Source organism: Anarhichas minor, unplaced genomic scaffold, assembly GCF_050575085.1.
Source record: "Anarhichas minor isolate MPS153535 unplaced genomic scaffold, ASM5057508v1 ptg000021l, whole genome shotgun sequence".
NCBI lineage: Eukaryota > Metazoa > Chordata > Actinopteri > Perciformes > Anarhichadidae > Anarhichas > Anarhichas minor.
Window position 1 is genome coordinate 3,283,537 of NW_027466467.1, and position 17,903 is coordinate 3,301,439.

The 17,903-nt window shown below is 38.8% G+C and overlaps 1 protein-coding gene across 1 annotated transcript; it reads left to right on the plus strand.

The window, feature by feature from the left end:
* The first annotated feature begins 24 nt into the window (after positions 1-24).
* On the plus strand, positions 25-16,131 carry LOC142954997 (protein-glutamine gamma-glutamyltransferase 2-like). The gene is made up of 15 exons (XM_076096381.1): positions 25-61; positions 3,939-4,109; positions 4,832-5,086; positions 5,585-5,703; positions 6,390-6,518; positions 7,028-7,205; positions 8,129-8,264; positions 9,644-9,753; positions 10,306-10,421; positions 10,551-10,677; positions 11,352-11,644; positions 12,580-12,754; positions 12,908-13,071; positions 14,088-14,221; positions 15,147-16,131. Exons 1-15 carry the CDS (start codon positions 25-27, stop codon positions 15,301-15,303), a joined length of 2,301 nt encoding a protein of 766 aa, XP_075952496.1. The 3' UTR covers positions 15,304-16,131.
* The last annotated feature ends 1,772 nt before the right edge of the window (positions 16,132-17,903 follow it).

Consider the following 17,903-nt stretch of genomic DNA (forward strand, 5'->3'; position numbering starts at 1 on the left):
GAATAACTGAACAGTAAGGAAACCATGTCACCAGATCTGGAGAGAGTCAGACCAGACATGGGTAGAACCAGACATAATAGATCTGGTAGAAGACGAGACTGATTATTGAGCTAAAGAGTTGCTGATGAAGATCAGCTCCTCCCAGTCCACTCACCATTGATAAATAGTCACAGAACATTGTTACCACTGGGAGTTTCCCAGTGACCAACAGTGCGGAACAAAGCATTTAATGTCATGTCATCACTAAAAAACGGTTGAAAACATTTCGGCAATGTTGCACAATTGAGGTAAGTGTCATTGTGGACAAGAAGGAAATTAATGCAGAACAACAATCAAAAGCAATATTAGACAGATTCACATCCTACGTTTATATCAGCGTCGTAATCTTTTAAGTGGACTCCTAACCCTAACCTCACAGGCGGGGGGGGGGGGGGGGGGGGGGGGGGGGGGGGATTAACATAACTAAAAAATGATGCAAATCATTGCTGGAGACAAAAAGAAGAAGTTTAACATCCGTCCAATAAGTTGAAAACCTATTAAATTCTTCTAAATATGGACAAAATCATTCGATTTTCATTCTAACCATATTTTTGTACGTTTGGGGAGGATGCCAAGGCATCGGTTGCGAAGAGTAACTACTTTAAAATTAATTACTACAAAGTTGCTACACGAAGTCCACCTGCAGTATCTCAAAATTAGAAAATTAAATGAAAGAGTAAATTAAATTTATGGACCAAATAACAGATACAATAACTTGAAAAAATGATGAGTAATCTATTAAAATCAAACCTCTATTTACACAAACAGAAAGGAAACTCCAATAGAAACCAGGACAACATGTTCATGTTTTCTGCACTTAAAAACCTGCAGAGCTTCTTTTAAGGTGTAGGCTATATAATTTAATGTGACATCATAATGCCCACGCATAAACTGTCACCACCATCCAAGTGAGAACGCCGTTTAGTAAATGGGAACTTAATGTTGTAGGAGACGGGGCTTCTTACTGAATTGAAGTAATCAATAATGTAACTTACTGATCACCTGAATCTGCAGCTCTCTTCAGATTTAAAGAGCTGTTTAGTTTCAGTTCACTGTTTAGCTGTCAAGCCACAACTTCACTCTCAACGCTTTCATAGCGTCTTTCCGTTAAAACAGCAGGAAGCTGTTTTAAAAATATCTGTAACACAGCACACTTCCTGCTCAGCATCAAACAGCAGACAGACACAGTTAGAGACCAGCTGCTGAACATAATGGAGCATTTAGCAGCTAAAGAGACAGAAATCTCTCTCAAGAGTAGGTGGAGACCAAAAATGGAGCTAAAACAGAGTGAATATTGGACTCACGTTTATCAGGTCGACACAAACACGACTCCAAATGAAAGATCGTGTTGCTGGCTAACTGCTGGATGTGTAGATCAGCAAATGTTTGTTAACAAGTTCGGCATATCAGCTTAAAGGGGTTAGAGGTTAGAGGTTGAAATCTTCCCCTATGAACTGAAACTACCCTTCAAAATACTGATACGTTGTCAATTGCGATGTGCAAAAACAGACGTGACGAGCCACTTCATGACAGAACAGCGGTTCTCTGTCGGCTAGCAACCCCGCGTTCCTACCCTGCCAGAGGAGCGGTGACAAGTGCGGCGACTTCACTGCTGGACAAAAGTTAAATTTCGGGCGTCACATGCCATCGACGGGGGGGAAATGCGACATAGAAATATGTTAAATGCAGGACTGTGATGCACAAATCAGCCTTATTACAATGTTGTAACGTTAGCCAGCAGGAGCGTTTTGTTGTTTTCTTGCGTTTTTTATGCTTGTTATAAATAAAAGGTATATAATACATTAAAACGACATGAAACTAAGATAATACTATGTTATCATAGTTTTTAAACCTTTGCTTTGGAGTGTACCTTTGAAAAATTGGAGGCCGCTATCCCGATCACTTCGCCCTGAAGCCTTTAACAGTAACAGGAATCGGGACATGCCCATGTGTGAACAAGCACAACGGTTTGAAGCAGTTTAGACTCCTCTTTAAAAAAGTAAATGATGCATGCAAATGTACGGATACAAGACAATGTAATCCTTGTCAATCCTGTGGGAGTTTCCACTGCATAAGGATAAACCAGTTTAGTAAGGCTTGGCAGTAGTTTGGCAACCCCAGCATTACCATCTAAAATGCCATTTAGCAATGCAACGCTGCCAAGAAGTGATTAACATTGTAAGTCACGATACCTGTTGCGTGTTTAACTGATGTCTGGGTTGGGCTTGTGAGGTCTTTTAAATACAGTGAAACCCTAGAGGTCACTTATCAGTGCGCCGCTGACTGTCTGCCAGAGTGCACTTCACCGTCTTCACACCTACTGTTCTCAGAGGGGAACTTTTGGAAAGATGACAGAGGAAACTAAAAAATCTAGTAAGTACACAAAGGTTATCTGTTTTGCCTAATTTATACTTTATATGCTTCCACAGAGATGATTTGCAGAGACGCACCTCCTTAAATAACTGTACGCTTCAGTACCTCACATCCTGTAAAACAACAACCCTACTTGTAGGCCCATGAGCTCCTCATCATCTAATGTTAACTCTTTCATATCTCGTTTTTTTTCCAGCCATGGAGTTGTGTTGTGCTAAACTTTTATGCAACTATTAAAACACTCTTATCACATTAATCAAACACCGCCTGACAGAGGATTTTGCAACCGCGGGTCCGAATCAAAAAGAAATGCGTCAGTTCTATATGTAGCTGTATTTAGGTTGTTGTTTTCTGCCTGAGGGACATGTTTGGTTCTTGAGCTGCTTGATTCTGCACCATGTTCAACACCTAGTTTGCGTCTGTGTTGTTTGGTACTGAGCAGGACACGTGCAGCAGGCTCATCAAAGTTTGTTTAATTGAAAACGTATGCTCCTGTGAGTATGCTTATGATGATGGTGAGACTGAAAGCCAAAAGAAAAAAGCAATGAGCTGAGGCTAAAATGCTCCATAGAAGTGAAAAGTGAGGTGATCATTATCTGTAGGTTCGTCACAGCAGAGCATCTGTCGTGTTAAACTTAGACTACATCCACACTAAACACTTTTTAAAAAATGCTACAATCTCCTTACGCACAAGTGTTTAAGCACCGTTTTAGAAATTAGCTCGGTCCATAACTATATATTGTATATATAAGTGGACGTTGTCATCGTGACATCACCCATTGGTTTATGGACTGCTGTTTTGAAGACTCGAGTTTGGCAATTTCACAGTGGCCATCTTGGCTTTTTTGCAACCGATGAACTGAGGTTACCATATTTGGAATGCGGAGGAGTGATGTAGAGACGGCGTATACGTCTCTGGTAGCGGTAGCAACCTGTCAATCACAGCAAGTCCGCCCTAAAGCATCCCCTGCTTTATGGTCTATTTGACTCTAAATGGACCATAATTTACTAAATGAACATCATGCTGTATTGAAGAAGACTTGAAACTAGAGATTGAGACCATAAACTCCTCTGGTTGTATAGAAGTCTATGAGAAAATGACTCTACTTCTCTCTTGATTTATTACCTCAGTAAACATTGTAAACATGAGTTTATGGTCTCAATCTCTAGTTTCAAGTCTTCTTCAATACAGCATGATGTTCATTTAGTAACTTATGGTCCATTTAGAGTCAAACAGACCATAAAGCAGGGGATGCTTTAGGGCGGGCTATCCTTGTGATTGACAGGTCTCTATCACGGTGTTATCTGGTCTGTGAGTTATCCGTGTTTTTGACTTACAACTTCAATCCTTTCACAGTGTGTTTTCCGAAACATTTTGGTTCACTAAAATTGTCTTATTTAGCATTTGGTGTACTTAGTTCCATTTTTCATCAGTTTCATCAGTTTCATCAAATGCTACAGTGCTGAAAAATCATCACAAATTTCTGTTAACCTGTTCATGTTTGTGTGTATTTATTTTCTTTCAGTCTTTGAAGGAGTGGACCTCCACCCTAAAGTCAACAACGTTGTGCATCACACCAGTGAAGTCTCACTGGATCAGCTGATTGTGCGGCGAGGCCAACCCTTCAAAGTGACCCTTCATCTGAGTCAACCTTTCAACCTAAACCTTTACCCACTCGCCATCTGGGCAGCGACAGGTCGGTCTTTCATGAAATGAGTTGTTTTTATTAGTTGTTGAAGCTTCCCATTAGCACAAAACTCATTTTGTTTGTCGATACTGTTTCCCCTGAACATTCATTCTTCAATACTTCTGTAATAATTTCCTGAAAATGTAACCATATTTGCACCTAACGTAATCGAAAAATCAAACAAAACCCAATAATGTAATAATTCTACCGATAATGTAATAAAATGGCCTGACTGATAATACAAAAACTTTATAGATGATGATGAAATATAATGTAATACCTTTCAGGTATATTTTGTTACTTTTATGAAGAAAAAAAAGTTATCCTTAACATTTAATTACATTTAAAATTAGAAACTTTTAGATTTTGACTTGTGTTGGGAAACGTACTGTCAGATTCCTGTGAGCGCACACCCTAGTTGTTTTGTCAAGTTCTGGAAAATGTAATTAGGTATTACATAATCAGTAAACATGTTATTAAAATATTAGTCGGGACATTCTGTTGCATTACTGGGTTTAATTACATTTTCGATCAAGTTAAATGCAAATGTGGGAATCATTACGTAAAGACAGGTCTTCTTTGGGCTAGCCGGAAAGCTTTACCCTGTTTTCTCTTTTTTTGGTATTTTCAAGGGATTTCTGTCCAGAACTATTGCGTCAGTGTTTTAACTTGTATTGATTAGTTATAAATATATAGCAGTATTGTTACAACAGTGAATATATGTCTGACAGGAAAAGATCCGACCGAGAAGCAGGGGACGCTGTCGTTCTTCAGTATCCCAGGTCTCAAGAAATCTTCTCCATCAGCAAAGGCTGTGTGGAAGGTAGAGCTTCACAAGGAGGCCTCCCCGCCGAAAGGCCTCCTGGTCCTCACCATCACCCCGCCGGCTGACACCCCCATCGGGGCGTTCAACCTGGTTGTGAAACACCGGGACGAGGAGAAGCCGCTGCCAACGCTGGTGGTGCTCTACAACCCCTGGTGCTCCGGTAGGTCTAGTACTAAAAACCACACCGTTAAAACGCTCTGTTACAAGACAAAGCCCTGCATGGAAATGTTGTAAGTTGTAGTTAAACTTGAAACAAAGCATTATGTTTTATAAAATCATATCTTTTTTTGTAGAAAATCTTGATTCGTAAAGTAGCTAGTAATTAAAGAAAATGTATTGAAGTTAAAAGGTGCTATTAATATTTCCCTCTGAGATGTCGTTAAGAAGAAGTAGAATGTTGCATGAAAAGAAAACACTGAAGTAAAGTACAAGTACCTCAATTTTAAATGTAAGCACAGTACTTGCGTAAATGTAGTGTACTTTCTGTAGTTGCAGTCCAACCCTGCTTGTCTGTTACTTTTGATACGTTAAGTACATTTTGCTGATAATGATCATGTCTTTTTTGCCTCAGTAAGATTTTAAAATGCAGAAGTTTTTGAATACTACTAACCCTGTAAACTGAATAATATCCGTCTGTATGAATTCACTCTCTCTGTAGATGACTGGGTGTATATGAAGGAAGAGAAGGAGATAAATGAGTATGTGATGAATGAAAGAGGAGTCATCTACACAGGAAGTAATAACTACATCTTCCCTCTTGACTGGGACTACGGGCAGGTACTCTTAAACACACACACACACACAGTCGTGTTTCCTTCACTTCAGAGGACGTTCCATTGACTTACATTAATTTCCCGGAGATTTTGCCTAACCCTAACCATAAACGCTACTTGCCTAATCCTAACCCTAAACCTAACGTTTACCTTAACCTAACCCTAAACCAAGTCTTCACCTAAATGTAATGATTTATGTTATGGGGACATCCATTTAGTCCCCAAAGGGAAGGTGAGTCCCCACAATGTGACTGTGTAAACAGATGTATGTCCTCACAACATTAGTAATACATGCACACACACACACACACACACACACACACACACACACGGATACTTTTCATGGAAGCAATGGCCAAAAATATGTAATCACTACCGAATGCTTAATGTTGAAATTTAAATATCACTGAATTCATGGCCCTGAATTATTTTGTATATAATATACAATATTTCAGAATTCATAAATCTAGATTTAAAATTCCGATACTGAACAGTAAGTACTCAACATTCAGGGTTATCTTTGGTACCTTGGATGTTGAGTTTTGAATTCTGTATCCTAAACTTTAATCTTATTGTACTGTACTGCCAAGAGCAGATGATGTCTCTTGTAAAGTTTAAATCATATTCCCATCTGTACCGATGTAAAGAAGATACGATTCAAGAGCGTCTCCTCTCATTCCTTCTGTTCAGTTTGAGGACAAGATGGTGGACATTTGTTTGAAGATGTTGGACCTCAACCACAAACACTTCATTGACTCAGCTGACGACGTCTCTGCTCGCTGTAACCCCATCTACGTCGGCCGCGTGATCAGCGCCATGGTAGGACGCGCTCTCTGTGTCCACACACCTTTATAGCAGCAAAGCATTTATGGGCGGACACTTACCAAAATCCAGAGATGTTTTAGTTTTTAAAAATCTTTTTTTGCTTATTAGAAAGTTAGAAACTAATGACCCGGTGTGACTGACATTCACAGCTTAACGCAGACTTAATCGATTTTTAGAAAGAAACCATAAACCATTATTTTCTCACTTTATAATTAACCATCAGGTCAATTTTTGCAAAGCCGTCAGTTTAACTTTGAAATCAAATAGTCGTACTGTCAAACGAACAGCTCTACGGCATCATTGGGCTTCATGCAGTTCCTCATATTGAAAGTTGAAATATTAGTTCTGTAAACATTTTTGCCAATAAAGAGCTCAAGAAGAAGACAGTGGATGTACAGTATATTATGTAGTTTTCAAATGATAAAAAAGACAAATGGCAAATGTGTCCAAATCTTGCAGGAAAAAAAAGCTACAAGAATGAGAATTTCCTTGTTTTCTTCCAGATCAACAGTCAAGATGACAGCGGAGTCCTGGTGGGACGCTGGGACGGTTCATATCATTATGGGTTCAAACCGTCTCACTGGACCGGCAGTCACGCCATCCTTAAGCGCTGGCATGACAATGGCTGCCAGAGAGTCAAGTACGGGCAATGCTGGGTGTTCGCCGGTGTGATGTGTTCAGGTAACGTCTGTCTTTGCAGGTACTCACACCTGAAACAACATCTGTAAAGTAGAATAGTAGCTCTGAAACAATTGATCGATTTGTCTGTCAGAGAACATTTTTGATACGTCAGCAAATAGCCCTCTAGTGAATTTTGAAGGTTTCACGTCTTAAAAAAAGTCAACAAGTGACTACTAATAAATCAAAAATTGTCTCTTCAAAAATCATAAAAATGCTGTTCATTTGTGAAGATTAACTTCCTGAAGAAAACATACAGGTATCATAAACGTTTGTTTGTCACACAACTTATTTTCTGCAATATTCCAAAACCCTAAATATAAATTCCCATTGGCTTTTTGTGGAGGGAAGCATGAGTGAGGCCACCTTAAATACTTCATACCTGCAGCACTCTATATTGTAACGAACGACGGAGAGCTGCAATAAAAAATATCTTCTGACTCATAATGTTGACACAGATCACGTGACTCTTTTGGAGGATTTCTGGATATAGTAGCTAAATCCTATTAATAACAGCCGCCTCCCGAGTGTCTCTGACAACTCTATTTTTCCCCTCATTAGGCGTGTTAGCTCTGAAGCAGTGTTCTCTGTAGTTCAATGAAGCATGCTGTTGAATCTTTGTTAGTTCATGATCTTGTGCGTGTGTGTGTGTGTGTGTGTGTGTTTCGAGTAAAGCACACTTGCCGAGCAGGAAAAAAACTGTATCTGAATGTGTCTTTGTTGCTTTGACAGTAAATGGTCATGATTTCGGCACTGTGGCAGCTTAGCAAAGAGGTTACAACATGCAACAACAAAGAGAAAACTAAACTAGTTTATATTTAGGTAAATGTCTAGTTAGGTTTAAACAAAAGAAGGGCATTGTTTCTCTACCAGAAAGGTGTCATGTTGCTTGTTTGAGTGACTTAAATCTTCATGTTTGGTTTCAGTGATGCGCCTGCTGGGCATTCCGTGCCGCGTGGTCAGCAACTTCCAGTCCGCCCACGACAACGACAAGAATCTGAGCATCGACGTTTATCACGCCGACTACGGAGTCCGAGAGAGGCCATCCCCCGACAGTGTTTGGTGAGACACAGAGGCTTCAATATCTTAAGCCCCTTAAAGTTAAAACACGTCACACAACTCTTACCCAGTACACCACAATATCCCTTTAACATTGTGGCCATGCAGTTGGTGTTGTAGGATTTTGAAATTGGGTGGTTTTGCACCAGAGATAGTAGTAGCTGTCTGAGGGCGAAATAAAACGCATTTTTCCCATTCCAAAATTTTACTAGAATAACACAGTTCAAATTTAAACAAAAAAAAAGCAAATTTTAATTTGACTTTAAACCTTCAATAACTCACTTTTTTTGGCCATTTTAGTTAACAGAAACTGATATTTTATGATCTTTTCAGTCAATATGGCACATCCAGCAGTTACATATCAAAGTGATCATTCATTTTGGAGGAGTTGTGTTTTAACCTGATGAATCTACGAACAATATTCACTTTATTTTTAGCTCCGTTTTGTTCTTGCTCTGCCTGCTGCAGCTGAAAAACAAGGCTATAAAAGAGCTCAGGTGAAAATTCTCGGTGTGTTTTTGACATAAAACTGGTCATGTGATCTGTTGTTAAGATATTGACTAAAGTCGTGCAAAGAATAAATAGATTTCGTGAACTGATTATGCCAACGGTCAAATGGCGACCTGCCAACTTGTGAACTGAAAGGAGAAGCCAGTTTTATTTGATCAGGTAAGATATTAAACCCATTCTCAGGCCTATCATCACGCCAACATCTCGGCTCATTATAACTGCAACTACAATAACAGTCTGGTGTTGTTTGGGTGTGGCGACTCGCCCTGAGAGCTTTTTATCCGCCAATAATAGAATGATGTTATGTGTTTCACTTTTAGACTGTGATCTGTGTCCTTTAACTTCTATCTTCTTTATGAAGCTTTTACAGTATATACCTCAAAACATGAGTCAAAGAGTGACACACTGTGGTCTATCGGGACTAGATGCTAACATCGAGAACTTCATCTTTTAACAAAAAGAAGAACATATCAGTCCAGTGCTGCAGAATGAATCCAGTGTTCTAGTTTGAGTGGTTTATCTTTATTCCAGGAAGAACTTGATATTTGTTTTTACAAAATCAAAATTCTAAAAATTTTCTTTGTTTTCCGTATTTCAGAATCAACCTGTTGTGGAAACTCGGTTTCCAAAGACCTTTAAACCATTTACATAACTTATTATTGTACATTTTAGTTACTTAATTAAAGACATTTTTAACAAGGAAATAGAATCATAGACAGATTATTATTATTATGTATTTGTATGTCTTAAAACATGTCCAAAAGGGATCTTAAAAGAATATTCCAGACTATTATTGTTTAATATAATACTCCAGTGGTGTGTTTCAGATCTACTGCACTGCTGCAGATTCTGAATGTTGTTTTGTGTTTTAGGAACTTCCACGTGTGGGTGGAGGCGTGGATGAGGAGACCAGACCTGGCAGAAGACGGCAAATATGACGGCTGGCAAGTTCTGGATCCAACACCACAAGAGAGAAGCGGCGGTACAGACTCTCTTGTTTAAACCGGATTTGCTGGTTTCTATTTTATCTCCTGCACCTGCAGCAACACACACACATATCCAAATGTGAAATCCTCAAATGTTTAGGTTTGTTCCACCAACAGTCCGAACTCTAAAGATATTTAGCTTACTAACACATATGACAAAGAAAACACACTCACATGTTAGAAGCTGGAACCAACAAATGTTTGGCATTTCACTAAAACACGTATATCAAAATAGTTGCAGATCAATTTTCTGTCGATTAATCAACTTATTGTTTCAGTTCTGCACATGCATGCAACGCAGCCCCTTCAATTCATTGATTTTGTTGTGAAAGCCCCTTTAAACTACTATATGCATGTATACAAGCATACATTTTAGTTGTGATAGAAATGAAACATTTCCTTGTTGCTTTCATCGCGGTGTCTGTCAACGAACAGATGGCATTTTAAAATCCTACAGATGTCTTTAAATCGCATTATACCAAACTACTCTGTGTGAGTTGAGAAGTTTGTTACTTTATTTTAATATTTTAACGTCTCTCCTCCTGTAGGTGTATACTGCTGCGGTCCAGCTCCAGTCACAGCCGTCCGGAGCGGACAGACAGACCTCAAATATGACATCCCGTTTGTCTTCGCTGAGGTCAATGCCGACTGTATTCACTGGCTGGTCAGTAAGCAGATTTACAGCCAAATCTCAACGTCACATTTAGTGATTTAGTGTAAAAAAAAAAGAGGGCCAGCCGAAGCCTAATGTATTTTTGTTGTTTCTATTGTCTGTGTTTGTGTGTTGTATCAGGTGAAAGCTAACGGTTCAAAGGTGATAATCTTTTCTGACACCTCGAAAGTCGGTCAGAATATCTCCACCAAGACTGTCGGCTCAGACAAGAGGAATAACATCACCGACAACTACAAACCCAGAGAGGGTTGGTTCACCTGTCAAACACCTGTTTATGCTGCACTATAGACCTCTGCTCTGTTAGGAACACAATGTAGTATTTTTGTGGGCGAAACGTAGGACGAGGAAGAACGATTCTCTGAGCATGTTAGTTAAGCAAGTTTTATTGGCTTGTTATTTTGTAGTCACTCAAGAAAATACCAGTCTGGGCTCACTTTCTACAAGCAGTGTATAGTTAGCATGAAAGCATGGTGGAATTAGCATGGTAGCTAGGTAACTAGCCAGCTGTTAAAAAGGCGGAATTTGCAAGCTAGCTAAGTAGCCAGCTGTCCGCTAGTTAGCGTGGTAATTCCACCATGCTTTAATGCTACACTGGTTAGGCCAAGTTCACACTTTATGACTTTCAAAGTCATCCGATAGCTCTACTGTTCACACTACATATTTTGCTGTCTTGTAATTGGAAGTCATGAAGTCGTCGTGGTTTTCCCTGATGAGGTCTCTGAAATAAGTTTTGTAATGAAAACACATGCTAGAAGTGACACGGGACACATAGCCTTCTGCATGAGTGTGCTGTGGTACAACAGCCATTTCGGCTGAGGAGGTTAGCAGAAGGCTATGCTTAACTATTAGCAGCATTTTGACGCTGGCTGTAAAGGGTGTCTATAGTAGCTTAGGAAATTGATTGAATCCCCATAATTACAGGATCAGATAAGGAGAGGTCTGTCTTTGAATACGCCATCACCAGAGACTACTCCAGTGTTGATGAAGAGATGGAGGAGGACGACGACGAGGACGACGAGAATGAAGAGATGGAAGAAAACGGCGAGAATGAGGAGAGCGGGGAGAACATTGAGGTTGAAGAGACGGAGGAGGGCTCAGAGAATGAAGAGACGGACGAAGAAAATGAGAGTGCTGACGAGGCGGAGAATGAGACCACAGAAAGTACGGGGAATGAACCAACTCCGCCACCACAAGTGCTTATGCGTTTTGAAGAGGTGCGTCACAGAAACTAAAGTTTCCCTTTAGACTATTGAATAGGATGTCTTGTATGTTATTTTGATTTTTGGCTATTTTGATTTAAAACAAAACTTAGACGAGGTCCTGGTAGGGTTTAAGTTTGAGCATGGACTGCAACATCCACACTTCGAAACCCGTTGGGGACCTTTGTTGCTGTTTCCAATCTTCCACATGTCTATTGCCTTTTCCTAATGAAAGCAAAAATGCCAAAAAAAACTAACCGTCGAAATATCAACTTTCTTTTTTTCTGCTTTGTTGTGAATAAGTCACACCTCAATTATCACCCCTAAAAAAACTGCACCTTGGGAAAAGTCACAATACTCGATTTTAGGGCCACTGCTCTTCAGAATATATCAATCAATATATCAATGATCTGTTATCCGTGTGCAATGATGTCGAAATCATGATGTTTGCAGATGACACCATATTATACACTCACAGGACAAACGCATCAGAAGTCACCATGAAATTAAATCAGGAAATGTCTCACTCTAAAGACAGTAACTACTTTTCCAACAGATACAAGCTTTGGGATTATCCTGACATCTGCATAAATAGCAAAACAAATAAAAAATCGTATGTGGAAGAAGTACAACAAAAAGACAAAATACCAAAAAATGATCTGCTTTTACCTTTGATTGCGGTGGCAGTCATCACTTTATCCTCTCTTAATCAAACCATAATTTATTTTTCTTTGATTTTAAATGGCCACATTTTTTTATTTTATTCAAAATATAATCAGTAATGGCAAGGTTAAACTTCAACAACCCAGATATTTTAAACCTAAACAAACACATATCTTGTAACTGTTGTTACCTGTTATTAACTACTTGATCAAAGACTAATTCCTTTGGATTTCTTTCAATACGTTTATTTTGGTCTTTTATCAATGTCTCATTGTGTGGTGCTGCAGGTGACCCCACCGACGAACGGTAAGAACGTGAGATTGAAGCTGGTGCTGCAGAGTAAGAGCACTGCTGCCAGGCCGTTGTCCATCAACATCAGGGTCCAAGCCATGAGGTACAACGGTGAATCGGGTGTGAACATCCGGAATGAGGTGAAGGAGAAGACGCTGCAGCCTGGGATAGGTGAATCTTCTTCTGTGAACATGTAACTGTTGAATTTTGGAGGCAGATACCTCAAAAGGTTCACAAATATAACCAAAACTATGTGTATGGAAAACCGTATGTTTTTGTTGAATTTGTTGTGAACCGACTCTTCTCTTCCTCTGTCTCTTGGAGATCTGGTCATCCCTATCCGGATCCCGTTCTCGGACTACCGTAAACCCATGTTGGAGTGCGACAGCATTAAGGTTTCAGCTGTGGTCACGGACAAAGAGAAGCCAGACTACTCATACCTGGCTGAGGATGATGTCGTGCTGCTTGACCCTCCCATCACCATCAACGTCAGTAAAAACAAATCTCAAATCATAAAGACATGTCGTCCAGCTTTGTTCAGCTGTCTGTCACACAGCTGTTTGTGTCTCTTTTCACATTCAAAGTCTAGCATTAAAGTTCCAAAATGAACAAAATGATAAAAGTATATATAACGAGACTCCAGCCAAGCTATCGGTACTGTGACGCCGTACATAGGCCCAGTGGTGCTTTGGGCTAAATACTCATGTCAGCATGGTAACATGCTCACAATGACAAATTTAACATATATGTGTTTACCATCTTAGTGTAGTGTGTTAGCATGCAAACGTTCCCTAATTGGCAATAAACTACAGCTGATGGAAATGTCATGAGCAGGTATTTAAGTAATAAATGTAGTAAACGCTCGTCCAAATCACTGCTGACGCCGCATCAAACTGCCTGTCTATCTCTGGGCGTTAAAAATGATATGTAAATAAATATATTATAATATATTATATGTATTATTAATATATAAATACAATTTTTAAATCAATATTTTGTGTCAAATTATTGATTTCTTTAATAAGCAGCCGTGTAATAAGCAGGATAATGTCATTATTGTGCAATAATAACCACCTCAATGTACATTATTACTTACGTAAAACAACGACAGGAAATATTTATTTTTATTGTGCAGGACGTTCGGTTGTCGTGGAGCATTTTAAGTGCAGAATAAGTACTTTTACTTAAATAAAAGATATAATTATTAGTTCCTCCACCTCTGCCTTTATGTGGGATATTATTATTTGAGCCATTGTCATGTCATTACATGGATAGAGTCTGGGAGACAATAAAATTACTATTACATTAATACAATTTTTTGTTGTGTTTACAGTCATGTGTAAAAAGTTGTAACCTTACATTTTAAACTCCTTGGCATAAAAACTTACAAACCTTTTTATTTTGCCTTTTCTTTCCTCTCTTGGTGCATGATGGGTAGTTGTTTCAACAAGTTCAGTTGCCTGACTGAATGTATTTGAATAATCTGTTCAAATGTGTGTTTCAGATTCCCAAAAAGGGCAGACTGTACCGTCAGGTAATAGTGGAGGTGATTTTCAAGAACCCAGTCAACGAGACGCTGACGCAGTGCTCTCTGACTCTCACTGGAAGCGGCCTACTGCGTGACGAGGTTAAACTCGAGTGAGTATGTGTGTGTGTGTGTGTGTGTGTGTGTGTGTGTGTGTGTGTGTGTGTGTGTGTGTGTGTGTGTGTGTGTGTGTGTGTGTGTGTGTGATTGTGTGTGTGTGTGTGTGTGTGTGTGTGTGTGTGTGTGTGTGTGTGTGTGTTTGTCTAACATAGCCTGGCTGGGATGATGAATGCTTTTCATGGTGTTAGGCTGGTTACAGTAAAGGTGAAAATAACAAATAGTTATTTTATTACAATATGTATTAACAATAGTTTTGATTGTCAATCACAAAATACTATAGAGCACAAAAAATATGCATAATCTTAGTTTGATATATGCAACCACACATTTATAGTATTCTTAGAAAGTATTCTTAACGATATGAAAACAAATTAAAGCTGCAACCAGCAAGTTTCAGGCATTTTTATTGATAAATGTCAAATGCAATTAAGATCAAAATACATTTATACGATTTGTTTTAGTGATGCGTGTGTTTGTGATTAAGCCTTAGAGTTGAGATGTTTCAATACCAATCTGAAATATAAACCGACACCAAAACGTTTTGGTCACCATACCTAAAATATAAAAAAAACTTTTTTTATTGAACAAAATGTTAAAATGTTGTCCAAACACAAGCAGTGCACAACAACATTATCTCAATAAAACTCATATCAGCAACATTTTGACCTAAATCAGGAACTGTCTGATCAAAGGATAAGATTGAGATTATGAACCCGATGAGGCATTTGATGCCAACATACTTGATGGTTTTTAATACTTTTAATATTTATTTTCTGCACCAAAAGGGTGCTTCGAATACCCAGGCCTAGTCTGGTACGTTTTAATGCACAACACTGCATCAGTTAAAAGAAATGTCGCCTATCATAACACCAGGCAACGTAAATATACCCACAAACGTCACTCTTTGTTACCCCACAGGATTCCAGATCTTAAGAAAAACAACCAAATGCGCGTGCACTTCCCGCTCACTCCCTACAAGATCGGTAAGAAGACTCTCGTGGCCAACTTCGACTGCTCCACCTTCAGAGACATCAAGGGCCACTGCACCATCAATGTCAAGCCGTCCATTTATTGAGCGCTTAGTAAGAGTTACATACCTTCACTCAGAAACGAAAGTGTCGGAGTTAAAACTCTTAATGTGCCATGTTCTAAAAGAAAGACTATAAGGTTGTTGTTTTCAATCAAATGTGGTGGTGGTGTATAATAACAGCTGCTGCATTTTTTTCTGCCACTATACTCCTACTCCTGTGTGGTGTTGTGTAATATGAGGGCTGTAGAAAGAAGCCATTGTGCCACATTTAATGAAAGCAGGGTATTTTACACTTTAACCAAACACATATTCTTTGATGAATCACCAATATCTACTCAGTTGTGACGCTGCACAACAAACTCGTTTGCCGCAGTGATTTCCAGCTGACAGTGGAACCTGCTGGAGAAACGTTGTGTTGCCGATGCTGAAAGTATATGACACACTTTTTGCTCCACATCCACTGAAATGAGAATATGTGATGCACCCAGTATTACCCTGCTGTACATTTAGACTGGTGGTGACGCTTCAGGTACGAGCTCTTGTCAGGAAATCATGTCAAGTTGAAAGTTTACGTGAATGCCGCTAAACCTCATGCACAGACACACAAAAGTATATTTCAGGCTCCACTTCATCCTGCAGTCTTCTGAACTTTTGGCTTTAGCTGCAACCAAACAAAAATCAATCCGTTGATTCTCTTTACATGCTTGGTGCTGCTTCTTGGAGGAGGTGAGCTGCTGCTAAAGTGTTTCCTCGTGCTTAAAAAAAGATTGAGACCAAATGATGTGTAAGCTGGACTGTCTTTGTCTTTATTTACACGTTTTTATGGTTTTATTGAAAATGTCAGTAATATGCACAAATAAAGTGTTACTGAAAGCCATGTGGCCTTTGTGTCTTTAATGGTGACGCTGCAGATCATTATACTGTATAATCATACTGTGATAATTAAATGTGTTGCTTCAGGGAGAAGAAAGACAAAAATGATTCATGTAACACAATATCACGTCTATTCATACAGACTTGTGTATCGTTTTTGCATTTGTCATGTCAAATATTAGATAGTTTTAGCTCTTTGTCCACAGTAAGATCCCAACATGATGAGGTTAACACAAATCCAAAAAGACAAATCTAAAGTCCCTGATACACAGTATAAAACCTTTACAGCATGGTCGGATGATAAGACAATGGGCCCCTATGCACAGACATGCAAAAGGCCCCGCCACTACTCCTATATAGGAGCACAACACACAGACTTTATAGTTGTTTATCCTCTTTTTGTAGTTCTTTTAAGTCTCTTTGTAGTTGTTATACATCTCTCTTTGTAGTTGTTCTGTTTCATTTTGGAATTGGTTTCATTTTTGTAGCTATTTTTTGTCTGAGGTTGTTTAGCTTTTTTTGTAGTTGTTTTGTGTCTCTCTGTAGTCATTTTAAGCCTCTTTGTAGACGTTTTGCATCTCTTTGTAGTCATTTTGAGCCTCTGTAGTTTGTTTGCCCTTTTTCACAGTCATTGTGAGTCAATTTGTGGTGTCTTTGTGTCTCTTTGCAGCTGCTTTGCATCCATTTGTTGTTGTTTTGGTCTCTGTGGAGTCTTTTTGAGTCTCTTTGCAGTCGATTAAACAAAGGACACTAAGAAATGACACAAAATAAATTCATTACTAATTCAGGTGAAACAGCAGTTTTGCTTTAGATTTGAAAAAAAGCGAGATTTGCTTGTAAACACCAGAAGAAACTCCCTTTTCTCTGAAATAGAAACCAAACACATGCTGCTCTCAGTCTGATGATGCGTTCACTGCTGTGGGAAAGATGGATGTTTGCTCCTAATGAAATAGCTGATTGCTGACACCAAAAATATTAATACCAAAGTATATTATTAGCTACTCCACCAGTGGACTGCAGCTCAGTGCATTTAGTTAAGTAAGAGGACTTAAGTTTATATTTCATGCTATTTTGTTTCTGCTCCGCAACATTTTAGTGGGAGATTTTACACACAAAACTTAAGATCAGTTTACCACAAATGATGCACAAGTATGTGAACACATACAAGGAAATTGACTCCAGTTTTGAGTTACTCTCCATATACTTACACATAGTTCCAAGTACAGTAAGATAAAAACATATACTGTATACATAAGGACAAAAAAGCTGAACAAAGATAAATATATTAAAATTAAAATAAGTATAAACGTATGCAAGCCAAGTGTTTCTAACAAATCATAGACACATATAAACAGTGCAAAATAATACATATTGGGTATTTTAATATATATATATGTAATTATATAATATATAGAGTGTGCAGGATTTATAGTCAACAACGCTGGATGATATGTAGAATACAACAGAGTGTATATTAAACTGTAAATATTATTCTGTAGGTAGTGGATCTTTTAGTATTACAGGCTTATTGACACTATGTGACTGATTTAACTGTTTGTTGTTGTGACGGCCTGTGGAAAGAAAAGGTTCTTATGTCTGGTTGTTTGGGCTCTATAGCGCCCACCAGAGGGGGAGAGAACAATCCAATAACCTAATAATGACTTCTGTATTTTTTGGAATCATTAATCAGGTTTAAGGTCCAGGGACAGAGTGTCCAATGCTGTACAGGTTATAAAGCCCTCTTAGGCAGTTTTGTGATTAGTGATATTGGG